This window comes from Heteronotia binoei, chromosome 21 (genome assembly GCF_032191835.1).
Source record: "Heteronotia binoei isolate CCM8104 ecotype False Entrance Well chromosome 21, APGP_CSIRO_Hbin_v1, whole genome shotgun sequence".
Taxonomy (NCBI): domain Eukaryota; kingdom Metazoa; phylum Chordata; class Lepidosauria; order Squamata; family Gekkonidae; genus Heteronotia; species Heteronotia binoei.
This window is the reverse complement of record NC_083243.1, coordinates 11,611,926-11,632,166: the sequence shown is the minus strand read 5'-3', so window position 1 is coordinate 11,632,166 and position 20,241 is coordinate 11,611,926. Positions and strand designations below refer to the sequence as shown.

The 20,241-nt window shown below is 51.9% G+C and overlaps 1 protein-coding gene and 1 non-coding gene across 2 annotated transcripts in view; both read left to right on the top strand.

Annotated features, from left to right (window-relative positions):
* Positions 1-20,241, top strand: part of ATG14 (autophagy related 14) — a 47,738-nt gene that overhangs the window by 18,607 nt on the left and 8,890 nt on the right. Inside the window, exons 2-7 of the mRNA XM_060261837.1 lie at positions 1,224-1,286; positions 2,052-2,097; positions 4,292-4,373; positions 8,594-8,831; positions 15,196-15,425; positions 18,896-19,013. Of these exons, the coding sequence (XP_060117820.1) occupies positions 1,224-1,286; positions 2,052-2,097; positions 4,292-4,373; positions 8,594-8,831; positions 15,196-15,425; positions 18,896-19,013 (777 nt within the window). The remainder of the gene's footprint in view (positions 1-1,223; positions 1,287-2,051; positions 2,098-4,291; positions 4,374-8,593; positions 8,832-15,195; positions 15,426-18,895; positions 19,014-20,241) is intronic.
* On the top strand, positions 9,914-9,980 carry TRNAR-UCG (transfer RNA arginine (anticodon UCG)). Its single transcript has one exon. It is a non-coding gene; the product is annotated as a tRNA-Arg (tRNA).

Here is a 20,241-nt window from a genome sequence, read left to right as displayed (position 1 = left end):
TCATCACATTGAGATTTCCTCTATGCCCTGTTGTTGGCTCTCCAGAGGAACTAACTGGCCACTGTGTGAGACAGGAGGCTGGACTAGATGGACCCCTCCTGGTCTGATCCAGCAGGGCTCTTCTTGTGTTCTAACGAAGGCCTCTGCCTCTCTGCCCTTTCGTTGGCTCTCCAGAGGAACTGGTTGGCCACTGTGTGAGACAGGAGGCTGGACTTGATGGACCACCGGTCTGATCCAGCAGGGCTCTTCTGATGTTTTCTAATGAAGGCCTCAGCCTCTCTGCCCTGTTGTTGGCCCTCCAGAGGAACTGATTGGCCACTGTGTGAGGAGGATGCTGGACTAGATGGGCCACTGGTCTGATCCAGCAGGGCTCTTCTGATGTTCTTATGAAGGCCTCAGCCTCTCTGCCCTGTTGGCCTCCCAGAGGAACTGGTTGGCCACTTTGTGAGGAGGATGGTGAGCTAGATGGACCACTGGTCTGATCCAGCAGGGCTCTTCTGATGTTCTTATGAAGGCCTTGGCCTCTGTGCCCTGCTGCTGGCCATCCAGAGGAACTGGCTGGCCACTGTGTGAGACAGGATGCTGGACTAGATGGACCACTGATCTGATCCAGCGGGGCTCTTCTGATGTTCTAATGAAGGCCTCGGCCTCTCTGCCCTGTTGTTGGCCCTCCAGAGGAACTGGCTGGCCACTGTGTGAGACAGGATGCTGGACTAGATGGACCACTGATCTGATCCAGCGGGGCTCTTCTGATGTTCTAATGAAGGCCTCGGCCTCTCTGCCCTGTTGTTGGCCCTCCAGAGGAACTGGCTGGCCACTGTGTGAGACAGGATGCTGGACTAGATGGACCACTGGTCTGATCCAGCAGGGCTCTTCTGATGTTCTTAGGAAGGTCTCAGCCTCTCTGCCCTGTTTTTGTCACTCCAGATTGGCCACTGTGTGAGACAGGAGGCTGGACTAGATGGACCACTGGTCTGATCCAGCAGGGCTCTTCTGATGACCTCAGGGGAAGGCCTTGGCCTCTCTGCCCTGTTGTTGGCCCTCCAAGGCCACTGTGGTTGGACACTGTGTGAGACAGGATGGTGGTCTTGATGGACTATTGGGCTGGCTTGAACCAGCAGGGCTCTTCTGGTGTTCTTATGCTTTGTGAGATCTGGCATTCCGGGTCGGGATGAATCTTGTTTTTCTGCACTCCCTTCAACTTGTACCTTATTCTCTTCCAGGTTCTCCGAAAAGAAAGAGAGACTAAAGCACCTTAAAAGCAAGCAGAACGAGTTCCAAGCCCAGTAAGTCCTATTTTGTTTTCGGTGCCTTTTAGGCCGGTTTCAGCAAATGTGGCGCAGTCTTTTTTTTCATGCTCGACAGGCCTCAGATTCAGCAGGAGCTCACAGGAGCGCAGCGCCTGAACCTTCCTGAGGGTTCCCCTTCCTCCTCCTCCCCATCTACTTTGTCCATTGAAGAGTCGGTGCAGCTGCATAACAGTCCCTGGGTTAGGAGAGCGGGCAGCCAGCCAACCAGCCACCAGGGGCTTTGCCACACCCCCAGCAGCCTTCATTAACCCCTGGAGAAGCCCGCACCACCCTTTCTCCATTTTATGTGACTTTGGTTTACCAGTGGCTTGCTGGCCTTTTGACTGGGGGGCAGCCCAGGAGAGCCCCAGGCAAGCAAGGCCTGCTTGGGCTGGCTGGATGTCTAGCCAGCCCAAACAGGCCTTGCTTGCCCAGGGCTCTCCTTTCTTGTGTCGGGTTGCTTTTGGCCTGTCGGGGAGGGGGGGGCAGCATATGCTAATGAGTTACGCTAATGAGCTCCTCCACCTATTTTTCTACAAAACGACCCCTGAGGCTCGATGTTTGCTAAGCGCATCCAGCTGGATCTCTCAGACCCGTTCCTTCAACAGCAGCACTTTGCCCAGACGCAAAATATGTTCTCTCCGTCAGGAGGGCTCTTTGTGCCACCAGGAAGTGCATGGAGTTAACAGATCAGGTCCACAGGACCCAACTCGCCTTTCTGGCTCCCAGCTAATGCACCGTTTGTGTTTTCATTGCCTGCAGGTTGTTAAAAGCTATGGAAAGGAAGTGGATCACCAGCGACCAGTTGGTGAGTTTCCGTGAAGCCTTCCTTCGGCCAATCCCGGTTCACGAGACGCACTTGGCCCGGCCCGACAAGGTCTCGTTTATGTCAGATCCGGCCCGCCCTTGCCATACACAATTGAAATACCTTTTAAAAACCATTAACACCAAATAGAAGATGTGCCATTAAAACATTTAAAACCAGAGCTGAAATACACACGCCTGTCCCGTGGAAGCTCGCTGGGTTACTGTGGGCCGGTCAGACTCTCTTGGCCTATGTACCCCAGGGTGTTTTTTGTAGCAGGAACTCCTTTGCATATTGGGCCACACACAAGATCACCATACTTGGTTAACGCTTCTAATCATGTTCTTGGAGCGAACTTTACCTCCTTACGATTCCAGTCAGTGCCAGCAGCAGTCATGGAAGGTCGTTTTAACCAAACTCAAGTGGCCTAGCGTTTATGCATATGCTATTCTTATGCAATTGAGGATTTACCTCACTATTTACTTTTCTGTTTGTTCTGTTCCACTCCAAAGGCTAAATTTTTAGGTGAAATTCTGTCTGGCCTAAGTGCTTATTCAGTGGAGGAAAAAATATAGTATTTCTTTTATCTGATATTGATGCTTATATCTCCCCGAAAGTTTCAGTCTTTGCCCTTGCAGCAAAGAAAATACGTGCCAAGGTGGCAGTGCGAAGGGATAACTTTTAAATTTATGTCCACATCGTTATTGTTATTGTCATCTTATTGCAGCCATTGTTATATCTTACATGATACTTTTTATGTTTTAACTTCTAGTTTACTTTCCTTTTTTCTTGAGATTTTTGTAGATTTGTGGCAGCCAATGCCTAATTACAATAAATAAACTGGCTATTGGGCCACCCCCCCCTGCCGTAGCCAATCCTCCTGGAACTTATAGAAGGCCCTGTAAGAAGAGCCCTGTAATAATAATAATAATAAAATTTTATTTATACCCCGCCCTCCCCGCCAAGGCAGGCTCAGGGCGGCTGTAAACTCTGGGAGGATTGGCTACATCAGAAGGCATGGCCTAATATGCAAAGGAGTTCCTGCTATAAAAAGCCTTGTATTTGCATATCAGACCACACCCCTGATGTAGACAATCATCCTGGAGCTTATAGTAGGCCCTGTAAGAAGAGCCCCGTAAGCTCCAGGAAGATTTGCTACCTCGGGGGCGTGGCCTAAAATGCAAAGGAGCTCCTGCTATAAAAAGCCCTGTATTTGCATATCAGACCACACACCCTGATGTAGCCAATCTTCCAAGAGCTTCCAGTAGGCCCTGTAAGAAGAGCCCTGTAAGGAATTCTAGCAGGACCTCCTTTGCATATTAGGCCACACACCCCTGATGCAGCCAATCCTCCTGGAGCTTCCAGTAGGCCCTGTATGAAGAGCCCTGTAAGGAATTCTAGCAAGACCTCCTTTGCATATTAGGCCACACACCACTGATGCAGTCAATCTTCCTGGAGCTTCCAGTAGGCCCTGTACTGAGAGCCCTGGAAGGAATTCTAGCAGGACCTCCTTTGCATATTAGGCCCCACCCCCCTGATGTAGCCAATCCTTCTGGAGCTTCCAGTAGGCCCTGTACTGAGAGCCCTGGAAGGAATTCTAGCAGGACCTCCTTTGCATATTAGGCCACACACCCCTGATGTAGCCAATCCTCCTGGAGCTTCCAGTAGGCCTTGTACTGAGAGCCTTGTAAGGAATTCTAGCAGGACCTCCTTTGCATATCAGACCACACCCCCGGATGTAGCCAATCCTCCAAGAGCTTACAGTAGGCCCTGTAAGAAGAGCCCTGTAAGCTCTTGGAGGATTGGCTACATCAGGGGGCGTGGCCTAATATGCAGAGGAGTTTCTGCTACAAAAAAACACCCTGATGTACCCTACCCTGCAGGGCTGTTGTGAGGATAAAATGGAGACAAGGAGAACAGGGTAAGCTACTTTGGGTCTCTGTTGTGGAGAAAGGGGGGGTACAAATGAAGGCAATCAGTATTTGAACAGCGATGAAATTGATCCCTGCAAGAACACTGTGAGGCGGCAATGGTGGTGCAGTGGTTGGAACGAGAACTAGATTCAGATCCCCATTTGGCACCGGCAGCCATTTGTTGCTTGGCGTTCCAAGGCAGGTTGCGGCTTTTCTTTCTTTCTTTTTGGACGCCGTACGGAAGACAGCAGGGAGCCTTAGGCAGTTTCGCTGTTTTCTTACAGAGATGGAAAATCATGTCTTGCAAGATGAGAATCGAGCAGCTGAAGCAAACCGTTTGCAAAGAAAACGAAGAGGCGGTCAGACGTAAGTGGCATCCTTTGCGACAGCAGAGGCACCCGGTCTCGCCGTGGGATATAAATCTGGTATCATCATCTTCTTCGTGGAGAGCCAGTCTGGTGTAGTGGTGAAGTGTGCAGACTCTTTTCTGGGAGAACCGGGTTTGATTCCCCACTCCTCCACTTGCACCTGCTGGAAGGGCCTTGGGTCAGCCATAGCTCTGGCAGGAGTTGTCCTTGAAATGGCAGGTTTTGTCAGAGCTCTCTCAGCCCCACCCACTTCAAAGGGTGTCTGTTGTGGGGGAGGAAGATCAAAGAGATTGTGAGCCGCTCTGAGACTTGGAGTGGAGGGCGGAATATAAATTGAATGTTGTCTTCTTCCATTGACTAAGGCTCCTCCTTTGGGGAGGAAGTGGGGGGGGGGAGGGAGAACTTGCTTTTCCCAGGCGCTCTCAATCACACAGCAGAGCTACTGAGCCAAGCCCCTCTTCTTTCTATTGGCTGAAGCTCTGCCCCCTCCTTGTAGCAGGAGCTCCTTTGCATATTAGGCCACACACCCCTGACGCAGCCAATCCTCCTGGAACTTACAGGAGGCCCTGCACTAAGTGCCAGTTTGCTGTAGTGGTGAAGTGTGCGGACGCTTATCTGGGAGGACCGGGTTTGATTCCCCACTCCTCCCCTTGCAGCTGCTGGAACAGCCTTGGGTCAGCCATAGCTCTGGCAGAGGTTGTCCTTGAAAGGGCAGCTGCTGTGATAGCCCTCTCAGCCCCACCCACCTCACAGGCTGTCTGTTTTGGGGAGGAAGATAAAGAAGATTGTGAGCTGCTCTGAGTCTCTGATTCAGAGAAAAGGGCGGGGTATAAGTCTGCAGTCTTCTTCCACAACTCCGAGTCTTTACCTGCATTCTCTCTGCAATTCTTATGGCAATTGTGTAAGGGCGTGGCCTAATATGCAAAAGAGCTCCTGCTATACTACTGCACTACTTACTACTGCCCTACAGATCAAGAAACAGTGGAAGCAAGCGGTTTGCTTTTAGCAGCGGGGCACCTAGTGACAGCATGGTTAAGTTGAGATTTGAACTAAGGACTCTTCAGAACGCAGAACTGTTGGATGCTGTGACTCTGCATGCAAAAGGATTTGGAAGGGAAAGGACTAAGAAATTCTCTCAATCAGGCACACTTGGTTCCAACCACTAATGAGAGCCAGTTTGCTGTAGTGGTTGAGTGTGCAGACTATCTGGGAGAACCAGGTTTGATTCCCCACTCCTCCACTCACACCTGCTGGAATGGCCTTGGGTCAGCCATAGCTCTTGCAGAGGTTGTCCTTGAAAGGGCAGCTGCTGGGAGAGTACTCTCAGCCCCACCCACCTCACAGGGTGTCTGTTGTGGGGGGAGAAGAAGAAGAAGAATTGCAGTTTTATACCTCACCCTTCTCTCTGAATCAAAGACTCAGAGCGGCTTACAATCTCCTATATCTTCTCCCCCCCACAACAGACACCCTGTGAGGTGGGTGGGGCTGAGAGGGCTCTAACAGCAGCTGCCCTTTCAAGGACAACTCCTACAAGAGCTCTGGCTGACCCAAGGCCATTCCAGCAGGTGCAAGTGGAGGAGTGGGGAACCAAACCTGATTCTCCCAGATAAGAGTCCACGCACTTAACCACTACACCAAACTGGCTCTCTGGAGGAAGATAAAGGAGATTGTGAGCCACTCTGAGATTCAGAGTGGAGGGGGGAATATAAATCCAATATCTTCTTCTTCGGGCCCCTGTGCTTCTGTGCCCTGATCCAGCTAGCTTTCACATTGTGTTCTCTAGAGCCCTGCGGGTTCCCAGAATCATATCAGTCCATGTTCTGATGGGCTACAGAAGAACAGCATCATCTGCGTTTCTCTATTTCCCACTCCATTGTAGAGTCCGGTGGGTGGCGGCTGAGCATATTTTAGTGCAGGGTTGTCAAACTTGCAGCCCCTGGAGGGCTCCTATCAGGCCCGCGAGCAATTCACTGTCATCTGCTTCCCTCTCTTTCTCTCTTGCTCCTTTTTGCATCACAGCTTGCTTTGCCAGGTTTGCTCAGTTGCAAAGGAGCTACAGAGCGAAGCCTCTCTTTTCTCCATTGACTGACCAGCGTACAAAGCAACTTATGTCCAAAAGTTCGCAATGCCCCGCCATTTCATGTTTTCCCCTGGGTCTTAGGCTCAAAGGCATTGACCATGAGATTTCTGTAAATGAATGTCAATAAATCAAAAGTAGTTTTGCAACTTATAGATATATACCTGAACAACACATGAACAACCTACTGATCTTTTAAACGTGTTTTTTAAGTTTTTTTTTTTTAAAAAACTTTAATTGTGTTTGTGTCCTTTACAAAGTTTCTGTCTCTGCTACCTGGCATTACAATTTGTGACACACGTGGCCCGGCCTGATGAGGTCTCGTTTATGTCAGATCCGACCCTCATAACAGATGAGTTTGACACCCCTGTTTTAGTGGGTGCATTCAAAGGGAGTTTTGACTTTCCAGAGTTCATGAGGGGTCTGGAGACCAAGTCCTATGAAGAAAGGTTGAAGGAACTGGGGATGTTTAGCCTGGAGAGCAGGCAGCTGAGAGGTGACCTCATCACCAACTTCAAGTACTTGAAGGGCTGTCCTATAGAGGAGGGTGTGGAATTGTTTTCTGTGGCCCCAGAAGGTAGGACCAGAACCAAGGGGTTGAAATTAAATCAGAAGAGTTTCCGGCTCAACATGAGGAAGAACTTCCTGAGCGTTAGAGCGGTTCCTCAGTGGAACAGGCTTCCTCGGGAGGTGGTGGGCTCTCCTTCCTTGGAGGTTTTGAAACAGAGGCTAGATGGCCATCTGACAGCAATGAGGATCCTGTGAATTTAGAGGGAGGTGTTTGTGAGTTTAGAGCAGTTCCTCAGTGGAACAGGCTTCCTCGGGAGGTGGTGGGCTCTCCTTCCTTGGAGGTTTTGAAACAGAGGCTAGAGGACCATCTGATAGCAATGAGGATTCTGTGAAGTTAGGGGGGGGTATTTGTGAGTTTAGAGTGGTTCCTCAGTGGAACAGGCTTCCTCGGGAGGTGGTGGGCTCTCCTTCCCCGGAGGTTTTTAAACAGAGGCTAGAGGGCCATCTGACAGCAATGAGGATTCTGTGAAGTTAGGGGGAGGTATCTGTGAGTTTAGAGTGGTTCCTCAGTGGAACAGGCTTCCTCGGGAGGTGGTGGGCTCTCCTTCCTCGGAGGTTTTTAAACAGAGGCTAGAGGGCCATCTGACAGCAATGAGGATTCTGTGAAGTTAGGGGGAGGTATCTGTGAGTTTAGAGTGGTTCCTCAGTGGAAGAGGCTTCCTCGGGAGGTGGTGGGCTCTCCTTCCTCAGAGGTTTTTAAACAGAGGCTAGAGGGCCATCTGACAGCAATGAGGATTCTGTGAAGTTAGGGGGAGGTATCTGTGAGTTTAGAGCGGTTCCTCAGTGGAACAGGCTTCCTCCTTGGGAGGAGGTGGGCTCTCCTTCCTCGGAGGTTTTTAAACAGAGGCTAGAGGGCCATCTGACAGCGATGAAGATCCTGTGAATTTAGTGGAAGGGATTTGTGAGTTTCCTTCATTGTGAAGGGGGTTGGACTAGATGACCCTGAGGTCCCTTCCAACTCTGTGATTCTATACCCTGAAAGTCTGGCTGCTCTCTAAGGTGCTTCTTGACTCCACACTAGCTGTTCTACTGCAGCCCAGCTGTTATCTCAGCATCTCTCACTACAAATGCTAATTTTTTGCCCTAAGTATCTCTCGTCTACGCTAAGCACGCCGATTCCGTTTTGCATTGGAACCCCTACATCCCGACTGCTTTCTTTGCAGACTGATCCCACTTTCAAACTGGGATGCGTGTGTGTATGCGCAAGTCCTTGCCTGGAAGTCACGGTTGACTTCTGGTAACCCCTTGTGGGGCTTGGACGTTCAGAGAGGTGGCTTGCTATTGCCTGCCTCTGCGTCCCAGGCCTGGTATTCCAAGGAGGTCTCCCAGTGAAGTACTTGCCAGGGTCCACCCTGCTTAGCTCCCGAGATCTGACGAGATCAGGCTTGCGTGGGCTCTCTGGCTCAGGACCACACTGGAATGTTAAGGACTGAAGGATCTCCCTTCTAGTTTGTAACTACCAAAGGGACTTTTGGCTCTCGAAAGCTCGGAGCCTCCCAAATCTCGTTTATCTCCGAGGCGCTGCTGGGCTTGACTCTGGCTCCTTCCCTCTCGCCTTTGGCACCCTGCAGAAGCCGAATGTCTCCTCAGAATCAAGGACGAGAACCAGAAGCTTTACCGCCGAGCCCAGCGGCACCAGGAGAAGAAGGAGAAGATCCAGAGGCACAACCGCAAGCTGGGCGACCTGGTGGAGAGGAGGCTGTGCGACCTGAGGAGCCAGCACGAGCAGCTGGGGCGCCTGCGCCAGGCCCACGTCCTCGAGCTGACCTCCGTCATCTTCCCCATCGAGGAGGTGAAGATCGGCGCGAGGTAGGGAAGGGCGGGGAAACGGGACTGCCGGGAAGCGGGCTGCTTTCTCGGTCAGAAGGGACGAAGGGAAAGGCGGTGCGGTCCAGAGGGGTGCTTTGTGCACGGAACGGGGCGGGGTGGGGTGGGGGAAGAATCAGGACAGGGGGCCGCACTTCCTTAACCCACTTCACACCCAAATCCTAAAAGCGTTTACTTAGAAGCAACAAAGAAGGGTTGGTTTTTAGAACCTGCCTTTCTCTATCAGAAAGAGCCCCGGGGCGCAGTGTTAAAGCTGCAGTGCTGCAGTCTGAACTCTCTGCTCTGAGCGGAGAGGTTTGGAACACTTTCCCTGTGAAGAAAGGTTCAAACGCTTGGGGCTCTAGCTTGGAGAAACGTCGACTGCGTCGTGACATGAGAGGTTGACAAGATTAAGCATGGGATGGAGAAGGTAGAGAAAGAAGTCCTTTTCTCCCTTTCTCACAATACAAGAACTCGTGGGCATTCGATGAGATTGCTGAGCAGACAGGTTAAAACGGATAAAAGGAACTACTTCTTCACCAAAAGGGTGATTAACATGTGGAATTCACTGCCATAGGAGGTGGCGGCGGCTACAAGCATAGACAGCTTCAATTGGGGTTTGGATAAAAATATGGAGCAGAGGTCCATCAGTGGCTGTTAGCCACAGTGAGTATATATATGTGTATATATATGTATGTGTGTGTGTGTGTATTTTTGGCCACTATGTGACACAGTGTTGGACTGGATGGGCCATTGGCCTGATCCAACATGGCTTTTCTTCTGTTCTTATGTGTGACACAGAGGGTTGGACTGGATGGGCCATTGGCCTGATCCAACATGGCTTCTCTTATGTTCTGAGTTCGATCCCCGTCAGAAGCTGGGATTTCAGATAGCCGGCTTGAGGTTGACTCAGCCTTCCATCCTTCCGAGGTCGGTAAAATGGTGGCTCAGTGGTAGAGCATCTGCTTGGGAAGCAGAAGGTCCCGGGTTCAATCCCTGGCATCTCCAAAAAAGGGTCCAGGCAAATAGATGTGAAAAACCTCAGCTTGAGGCCCTGGAGAGCCACCGCTGGTCAGGGGAGGGACGGTGGCTCAGTGGTAGAGCATCTGCTTTCGAAGCAGAAGGTCCCAGGTTCAATCCCTGGCATCTCCAAAAAAGGGTCCAGGCAAATAGATGTGAAAAACCTCAGCTTGAGGCCCTGGAGAGCCGCTGCCAGCCTGAGAAGACAATACTGACTTTGATGGACCGAGGGTCTGATTCAGTAGAAGGCAGCTTCATATGTTCATATGTACCCAGCTTGCTGGGGGGAAAGTGTAAATGACTGGGGAAGGCAGTGGCAAACCACCCCATAAAAAGTCTGCCGTGAAAATGTAGTGAAAGCAACGTCACCCCAGAGTCGGAAACGACTGGTGCTTGCACAGCGGACCTTTCCTTTTCCTTCTGTATCAGAAGGAGACTCAAAGTGGCTTACAATTCCCTGTTCTTCCTCTCCCCACAAATGTGAGGCAGGTGGAGCTGAGAGAGATTTGCGAAACTGGCACAAGATCACCCAGCAGGCTTCAGGTGGAAGAGGAGTGGGGAATCCACATTAGAAGAGGAAGAGTTGGTTTTTGGTGTTGGTTTTTGGAGAAAGCCAGTTTGGGTTTGATTCCCCCCTCCTCCACTTGCAGCTGCTGGAAGGGCCTTGGGTCAGCCACAGCTCTGGCAGAGGTTGTCCCTGAAAGGGCAGCTGCTGGGAGAGCCCTCTCAGCCCCACCCACCTCACAGGGTGCCTGTTGTGGGGGGAGGAGATAGAAATTGTGAGTCGCTCTGAGACCGTGATTCAGAGAGAAGGGCGGGGTATAAATCTGCTGTCGTCTTCTCTTTTATATCCCACTTTTCTCTACCCTAAGGAGTCTCAGAGCAGCTGCTTTCATATGGAATGTCTCATGAATATAGGTTTCGAAATTTTTCTTAATAATGAGATGAAAATGGAATCATGTATATTGTGGTCTTGACTGTCTTTGCACGTTTGCTTGGGGTTTTCCTAGTGGTTTTACTGTGTGCCTATAGTTTGATCATCCCAGGTCGCCAGTGAGCTGAGGACCCGCATCTCAAACCTTTACGGCCCAGCTCAAGTCATCCAGGTTGCCCTTTCCCGATACCGGGGCCCTCGGTTAGCTCCACGCAGGAACCCTGTCTCCACTCGGTTGGCCGTTTGGTCCGATAGTAGCCCTTCTCTCAGACATATGAACATGAACATATAGAGCTGCCTTATACTGAATCATACCTTTGGTCCATCAAAGTCAGTCTTGTCTTCTCAGACTGGCAGCGGCTCTCAAGGGTCTCAAGCTGAGGTCTTTCACGCCTACTTGCCTGGACCCTTTTGAGTTGGAGATGCCGGGGATTGAACCTGGGACCTTCTGCTTCCCAAGCAGATGCTCTACCACTGAGCCACCGTCCCTGCCCTGCTCTCCAGGGTCTCCAGCTGAGGTTTTTCACACCTTTTGCCTGGACCCTTTTTAGTTGGAGATGCCGGGGATTGAACCTGGGACCTTCTGCTTCCCAAGCAGATGCTCTACCACTGAGCCACCGTCCCTGCCCTGCTCTCCAGGGTCTCCAGCTGAGGTTTTTCACACCTTTTGCCTGGACCCTTTTTAGTTGGAGATGCCGGGGATTGAACCTGGGACCTTCTGCTTCCCAAGCAGATGCTCTACCACTGAGCCACCGTCCCTCCGCTGCTCTCCAGTGTCTCCAGCTGAGGTTTTTCACACCTTTTGCCTGGACCCTTTTTAGTTGGAGATGCTGGGGATTCAACCGGGACCTTCTGCTTCCCAAGCAGATGCTCTACCACTGAGCCACCATCCCTCCGCTGCTCTCCAGGGTCTCAAGCGGAGGTTTTTCATGCCTACTTGCCTGGACCCTTTTTAGTTGGAGATGCCAGGGATTGAACCGGGACCTTCTGCTTCCCAAGCAGATGCTCTACCGCTGAGCCACCATCCCTCCCCCACAGAATGTTTCCCGCTAAGGCTGGAATCTCAAGACGTCTTGCCTTGCGTGATCGCAACCAACTTGGGCTGGGTTGTGTCCAGCGTCCCTCTCAGCTGAGTTAGCGTGAACTAGCTCCGTTTTTTAGCCTCCGGCTCACACATTTTTGTCTTAGGAAGGATGGCCCAAGAGCACGCTGATGGATGCAGGGGCTCACGACTTGAATGCCAGTAGCTCGCAAGGCAGAATTCTTGCTCACAAGGCTCCGCAGCTTCGAGGGAACCGTGTTCACAGAGTGTCGCCGTGCTTTCATTGTTTGCTTAATTTCCCAGTAACTTTCTGGAATTCTAATTCGTTTCCCATTCTTGGCCTTCTGCCTTAAAAAAGCAAAAACACCCAGATTCAGTGGGTAGTTTCTGTGCCTTCCTAACTCTCCCCCTGTGGGCGCCGCGACACTTTCCCCACCAAGTAGGGGTGCCAAGTCCAACGAAAAAATATCTGGGGACTTTGAGGGCGGAGCCAGGAGACGTTGGGGAGGAGCCAGGAGACGTTGGGGGTGGAGCCAGGAGACGTTGGGGAGGAGCCAGAAGACGTTGGGGAGGAGCCAGGAGATGTTGGGGTGGAGCCAGGAGACGTTGGGGGTGGAGCCAGGAGACGTTGGGGTGAAGCCAGGAGACGTTGGGGGTGGAGCCAGGAGACATTGGCGGTGGAGCCAGGAGACATTGGCGGTGGAGCCAGGAGACGTTGGGGAGGAGCCAGGAGATGTTGGGGAGGAGCCAGGAGACGTTGGGGAGGAGCCAGGAGACGTTGGGGTGGAGCCAGGAGACGTTGGCAGTAGAGCCAGGAGCAAGGGTGTGACAAGCGTGACTGAACTCCAAAGGGAGTTCTGGCCGTCACGTTGAAAGGGACTGCGCCAGCTTTCCCTCTGAGTTTAGCATGAGCTAGCTCACAGATTTTTAGCCTCCAGCTCACACATTTTTGTCTTCACTCAGGAGGGATGACCGCAGAGCAGGCTAAATCTGTTAATCGCTGTTGCTGCAAAGTCTAGGTAAAACAAAAGGACATGCCTTTCCCAGTGATGTTCTTGTCCAGCTGCTTCAGACCAACACGGCTGCCCACTTGGATCTTCTACCTGTGAGGGTAGATTCAGGTCGGGAGCCATGTTAGTTTAAAGCAGAAGAGGAAGCCCCTTGAAGCCAACAAGATTTCCAGGGTCTCAGAGTTTGAGAGTCAAAAGCCCTGAGGGAGATACCTGACAAATGGAGGCTAGCAAGGGGGTGTCCGGGTGCGAGCCTTGGAGGGAAGGGGGGGCACTGTGCCTCCCCTTCCTGCATTCCATATTGTTGGAACTCTCTGTCTGGGGCAGTGATGCTCTGTATTCTTGGTGCTTGGTGGGGGGCGGGGGCACAGTGGGAGGGCTTCTAACCAAACTGGTGGACCTCCCGATGGCACTTGGGTTTTTTGGCCACTGTGTGACACAGTGTTGGACTGGATGGGCCATTGGCCTGATCCAACATGGATTCCTCTTATGTTCCTGTGTCTGGAGCAAGTAATGCTCTGTCTTCTTGGTGCTGGGGGGGGCGGGGCAGCAGTGGGAGGGCTTCTAGTGTCCTGGCCCCACTGGTGGACCTCCTGATGGCACCTGGGTTTTTTTGGCCACTGTGTGACACAGAGTGTTGGACCAGATGGGCCATTGGCCTGATCCAACATGGCTTCTGTTATGTTCTTAATTGACACAGAGTGTTGGACTGGATGGGGCATTGGCCTGATCTAACATGGCTTCTCTTATGTTCTTATGTGACACAGAAGTTGGACTGGAGGGGCCACTGGCCTGATCCAACATGGCTTCTGTTATGTTCTTATGTGACACAGAGTGTTGGACTGGGTGGGCCATTGGCCTGATCCAACATGGCTTCTGTTATGTTCTTAATTGACACAGAGTGTTGGACTGGATGGGGCATTGGCCTGATCCAACATGACTTCTCTTATGTTCTTATGTGTGACACAGAGTGTTGGACTGGATGGGCCACTGGCCTGATCCAACATGGCTTCTCTTATGTTCTTATGTGACCCAGAGTGTTGGACTGGATGGGCCATTGGCCTGATCCAACATGGCTTCTCTTATGTTCTTATGTGACACAGAAGTTGGACTGGAGGGGCCACTGGCCTGATCTAACATGGCTTCTGTTATGTTCTTAATTGACACAGAGTGTTGGACTGGATGGGGCATTGGCCTGATCCAGCATGACTTCTCTTATGTTCTTATGTGTGACACAGAGTGTTGGACTGGATGGGCCACTGGCCTGATCCAACATGGCTTCTCATGTTCTTATGTGACCCAGAGTGTTGGACTGGATGGGCCATTGGCCTGATCCAACATGGCTTCTCTTATGTTCTTATGTGACACAGAAGTTGGACTGGAGGGGCCACTGGCCTGATCCAACATGGCTTCTGTTATGTTCTTAATTGACACAGAGTGTTGGACTGGATGGGGCATTGGCCTGATCTAACATGGCTTCTCTTATGTTCTTATGTGACACAGAAGTTGGACTGGATGGGCCACTGGCCTGATCCAACAAGGCTTCTCTTATGTTCTTATGTGACACAGAGTGTTGGACTGGGTGGGCCATTGGCCTGATCCAACATGGCTTCTGTTATGTTCTTAATTGACACAGAGTGTTGGACTGGATGGGCCATTGGCCTGATCCAACATGGCTTCTCTTATGTTCTTATGTGACACAGAGTGTTGGACTGGATGGGCCACTGGCCTGATCCAACAAGGCTTCTCTTATGTTCTTATGTGACACAGAGTGTTGGACTGGGTGGGCCATTGGCCTGATCCAACATGGCTTCTCTTATGTTCTTATGTGACACAGAGTGTTGGACTGGGTGGGCCATTGGCCTGATCCAACATGGCTTCTCTTATGTTCTTATGTGACACAGAGTGTTGGACTGGGTGGGCCACTGGCCTGATCCAACATGGCTTCTCTTATGTTCTTATGTGACACAGAGTGTTGGACTGGATGGGCCATTGGCCTGATCCAACATGGCTTCTCTTATGTTCTTATGTGACACAGAGTGTTGGACTGGATGGGCCACTGGCCTGATCCAACATGGCTTCTCTTATGTTCTTATGTGACACAGAGTGTTGGACTGGATGGGCCATTGGCCTGATCCAACATGGCTTCTCTTATGTTCTTATGTGACACGAAGTGTTGGACTGGAGGGGCCACTGGCCTGATCCAACATGGCTTCTCTTATGTTCTTCTAGCCTTGGATGACTCTTGAATCTCTTGCTGGCCTCGGCACTCCTTGTGCAGCCCAGATGCTCTCTTCGGCCCAGGCCTCCCTTTCCAAGCCACGCCTCCCTTTTCTCAAGAGCCTCTTGCCTCTCCCGCAGGGACCCAGCGGACGTCTCCTCCGAGAGCGACAGTGCCATGACCTCGAGCACCGTCAGCAAGCTCGCGGAAGCCCGGAGGACGACATACCTGTCCGGGCGTTGGGTCTGCGACGATCACAACGGCGACACCAGCATCAGCATCACGGGGCCTTGGATCACCCTACCCAGCAACGGCGACTACTCCGCTTACTACAGCTGGGTGGAAGAGAAGAAGACCACGCAAGGGCCAGGTAAAAACGCCCAAAGGCAGCGCTCAGACAGCCGAGCGCTGCTTGTGAGATCAAAGTCTGTTCGTGAGCTGGCCTTTCACGAATCATTGGCTTTTGCAAGGAAGGGGAAGGGACTGGAATGCATGGCTCAGAGTTTCCACCCCCCCCAATAGTTTAATAGCAAATTCCTAGCTCTAATAATAATAATAATAATAATAATAATAATAATTTTTTATTTCTATCCCGCCCTCCCCGCCGAAGCAGGCTCAGGGCGGCTCACAACATAAAATGCACTGTACATCGGTTATACTTATAAAAACATGGTTAAAACAAAATTATAGATTATTAAAATTAACATTTAACAATGTGGCGTTATAAACATTGGGTCTTCAGTGGAATTCAGTGACTAAAAGCATTTCCAGCAGCATTTCCTAGCTTTGTCACTAGTTGAAGGCCATCTTGAAAAGGTGGGTCTTACAGGCCCTACGGAATTGATCTAAGCATCGTAGGGCCCGCACCTCCTCAGGGAGTTGATTCCACAGCAGTGGAGCTGCGACAGAGAAGGCCCGATCCCGGGTGGCCTTCAATCTGGCCTCCCTTGGCCCAGGGACATTCAGCTGGTTTTTTCCAGCTGACCTCAGCGCTCTCTGGGGCTCATATGGGGAGAGACGGTCCCTCAGGTAGGTAGGTCCTCGGCCATATAGGGCTTTAAAGGTGATGACCAGCACTTTGTAGCGAACTCGGTATGCCACTGGCAGCCAGTGCAGTCCACGTAGCCCCGGCTGTATGTGCTCCCACCTTGGGAGCCCCAGCAACAGCCTAGCCGCTGCATTCTGCACCAGCTGCAGCCGCCGAGTTCGGCACAAGGACAGCCCCATGTAGAGGGCGTTGCAGTAGTCCAGTCTCGAGGTGACCGTAGCATGGATCACCATTGCAAAAATATGCTGCACACAGACAGGAGCGGTGGCTCAGTGGTAGAGCCTCTGCTTGGCATGCAGAAGGTCCCAGGTTCAATCCCCGGCATCTCCAGTTGAAAAGGACCAGGCGGGAGGTGATGGGAAAGACCTCAGCCTGAGACCATGAAGAGTCATGAAGTGGGGCTGTAGCTCAGTGGCAGAACGTCTGCTTGGCATGCAGGAGATCCCAGGTTCAGTCCCTGCCGTCTCCGGTTAAAAGGACCGGGCAGGAGATGATGGGAAAGACCTCAGCTGGGAACCCTGGAGAGCACCGTCCGTCTGAGTGGACAGTACTGATGGACCCAGGGTCTGAGTCAGTATAAAGCTGCTTCAGGGGTTAAGAACAGGCCATCCCGATCTTCTCTTGATCTCCAAAGCGAAACAAGGTCAGCTCTGGTCAGGGCTTGGATAGGGAGACCTTCCAGGGAAATTTCAGGTTGCTATGGAGAGGCAAAGCACCTCCGTTTGTCTCTTGTGTTGAAAGCCCCACGGGGTCACCGTAAGTCGGCTGGGGCTTGATGGTGCTTCCCAACACCTTTTTGCTCAGAGCTGGTTATCCCAGTCTCTTCAGATCTCAGAAGCTAAGCAGGGTCAGCCTTGTTGGGTACTCGGATGGGAGATCACCATGGAAGTCCAGGGTTGCTACGCAGAGGCAGGCAATGGCAAAACCACCTCTGAAATCTCTTGCCTTGACCTGGACGGTCCAAGCTAGCTCCATCTCATCACATCTTAGAAGCTGAGCAGGTCTGTCCCTGGTTGGTATTTGGATGGGAGACCCCCGAGGAAGTCCTGGGTTGCTATGCAGAGGTAGGCAATGGCAAACCAATTCTGTGGGGAATTGAACCTGGTTCTCCCAGATAAGAGTCTACACACTTACCCACTACACCAAACTGGCTCTCCAATTCTTTTATAAGAATGTAAAAGAAGCCAGGCCAGTGGATCAGGCCAGTGGCCCATCCAGTCCCCAACACTCTGGGTCACACAGTGGCCAAAACCCAGGGGCCCTCAGGAGGTCCACCAATGAGACCAGAACCTCAGACGCCCTCCCGCTGTTGCCCTTCCAAGCACCAAGAATACAAAGCATCACTGCCCCAGACATAAGAATGTAAGAGAAGCCGTGTTGGACCGTCCAGTCCACTGTGTCACCCACTGGCCAAAAGGAGGCCCGTCTGAAATCCACCAGGAACAGGGCCTTTTCTGTAATGGCTCCTTACTGGTGGAACCAGCTGCCGGAAGAGGTGAGGGCCCTGCGGGACCTTGGCCAGTTCCGCAGGGCCTGTAAGACAGCCCTCTTGCGGCTGGCCTATAACTAACTGGCATTGGAAACTCTGTAGAAGGTTGTAGTGTAGTATTCTGATCGATCGCTTGTTTTATACGTTTTATTATTTTACTGTTTTAACTGCTGTAACTTGATGTATTTTAAATCTAAAATTTATGTTAGATCTTGTATGTTGTGAGCCGCCCTGAGCCACTTCGGTGGGAAGGGCGGGATATAAATTGAAATAAACTGAAACTGAAACAAAGCCCAGGTGCCATCAGGAGGTCCACCAGCAGGGCCAGAACTCTAGAAGCTCGCCCCCGTTGCCCCTCCCTCTCCAGCACCGGGAATAGAGAGCATCACTGCCCCAGACAGAGAGTTCCATCTACACTTGGCGGCTAACAACCACTCATGGACCTCTGCTCCAGATGTTGATCCAATCCCCTCTCAAAACTGTCCTCGCTTGTCACTGCCACCGCTTCCTGCAGCTGTGAATTCCACGCGCTCGTGACTCTTTGGGTCAGGAAGTGCTGTCTTTAATCGGCTCTAGCCCTTAGGGAAGAGCCCCGTGGCGCAGGGTGGGAAAGCTGCAGTTACTGCATTTGGAGCCCTCTGCTCACGACCTGAGTTCGATCCCAGTGGAAGCCGGTTTCAGGTAGCCGGCTCGAGGTCGATTCAGCCTTCCATCCTTCCGAGGTGGGTCAAAGGAGTCCCCAGCTTGCTGGGGGGAAAGTGGAGATGCCTGGGGAAGGCGATGGCAAACCACCCCGTAAAAAGTCTGCCGTGAAAACATTGTGAAAGCAACGTCACCCCAGAGTTGAAAACGACTGGTGCTTGCACAGGGGACTACCTTTGCCTTTTTAATTACTCGTAAAAGAACCCCATGGCACAGAGCGGTAAAGCTGCAGTACTGCAGTCAGAGCCCTCTGCTCACGACCTGAGTTCAATCCCAGCGGAAGCTGGTTCAGGTAGCCGGCTCCAGGTTGACTCAGCCTTCCATCCTTCCGAGGTCAGTCAAATGAGTCCCCAGCTTGCTGGGGGTGCGGAAGTGTAGATGACTGGGGAAGGCAATGGCAAACCACCCCGTCAAAAATCTGCCGTGAAAACGTTGTGAAAGCAGCATCACCCCAGAGTGGGAAACGACTGGTGCTTGCACAGGGGACCTTTCCTTTATCGTTTTTTTTTTTAACCCTTAGAGGGAGCTACGGTCGTTTGCTCTTTCCACACTCCCCCCCCTTTTTTTTTTGAGTTCTCTGGTCCTCTTCTTGCCATTTCAGACATGGAGCACAACAACCCGGCTCACACCATCAGCGCCGCCTTGTGCTATGCGACTCAGCTCGTCAACATCCTCTCCCACATCCTCGACGTCAACCTTCCCAAGAAGCTGTACAACAGGTAAGCGGCTCGGGCACCCCAGGGGAAAGCCAGCCTGGCTGCGGATGGTTCGGTACACAGACGCGGAGTATGGAAAGACGGCTGCGTGCAGCTTCCTCAGAGCCAATTTGGTGTAATGGCGAAGTGCGCGGATTCTTAATCTGCGAGAACTGGGTCTGATTCCCCCTTCCTCCACTTGAAGTGCTGGAATGGCTTTGGGTCAGCCACAGTTCTGGCAGAGGTTGTCCTTGAAAGGTCAGCTGCTGGGAGAGCTCTCTCAGCCCCACCCACCTCACCGGGTGTCTGTTGTGGGGGAGGAAGGGAAAGGGGATTGTAGGCCGCTCTGAGACTCTGTCCTTGGAAGGGCAGCTGCTGGGAGAGCCCTCTCCAGCCCCACCCACCTCACAGGGTGTCTGTTGTGGGGGAGGAAGGGAAAGGGGATTGTGAGCCTCTGAGACTCTGATTCAGAGAGAAGGGCAGGGTATAAATCTGCAACTCTGCTTCTTCTAATGGATGCAGCAGGAAAAATGGCCCCAGAGCTGGCGCTGGAGGATCCCGGGACGCGTCCCAGCCAGAGAGCCAGTTTGGTGTAGTGGTTAAGTGCATGGATTCTTATCTGGGAGAACCAGGTTTGATTCCCCACTCCTTCTCTTTGCAACTGCTGGAATGGCCTTGGGTCAGCCATAGCTGTTGCAGAGGTTGACCTTGAAAGGTCAGCTTCTGTGAGAGCTCTCTCAGCCCCATCCACCTCACAGGGTGTCTGTTGTGGGGGAGGAAGGGAAAAGGAGATTGTGAGCCGCTCTGAGTCTCTGATTCAGAGAGAAGTGCGGGGTATAAATCTGGAATTCTTCTTCCTGTCGCCCACGGGTTTTGGCCACAGAGCGTTGGACTGGGTGGACCATTGGCCTGATCCAACATGGCTTCTCATGTTCCAACTTTTGGTGTGGTCCTAGCTTGTGGATCCCAAAAGCCGAACAATGAAGAAGAAGACGACTGCAGATTTATATCCCGCCCTTCTCTCTGAATCAGAGACTGAGTGGCTCACAATCTCCTATATCTTCTCCCCCCACAACAGACACCCTGTGAGGTGGGTGGGGCTGAGAGGGCTCTCACAGTACCTGCCCTTTCAAGGACAACCTCTGCCAGAGCTATGGCTGACCCAAGGCCATTCCAGCAGGTGCGAATGGAGGAGTGGGGAATCAAATCCGTTCTTCCAGATAAGAAGACTGCAGATTTATACCCCGCCCTT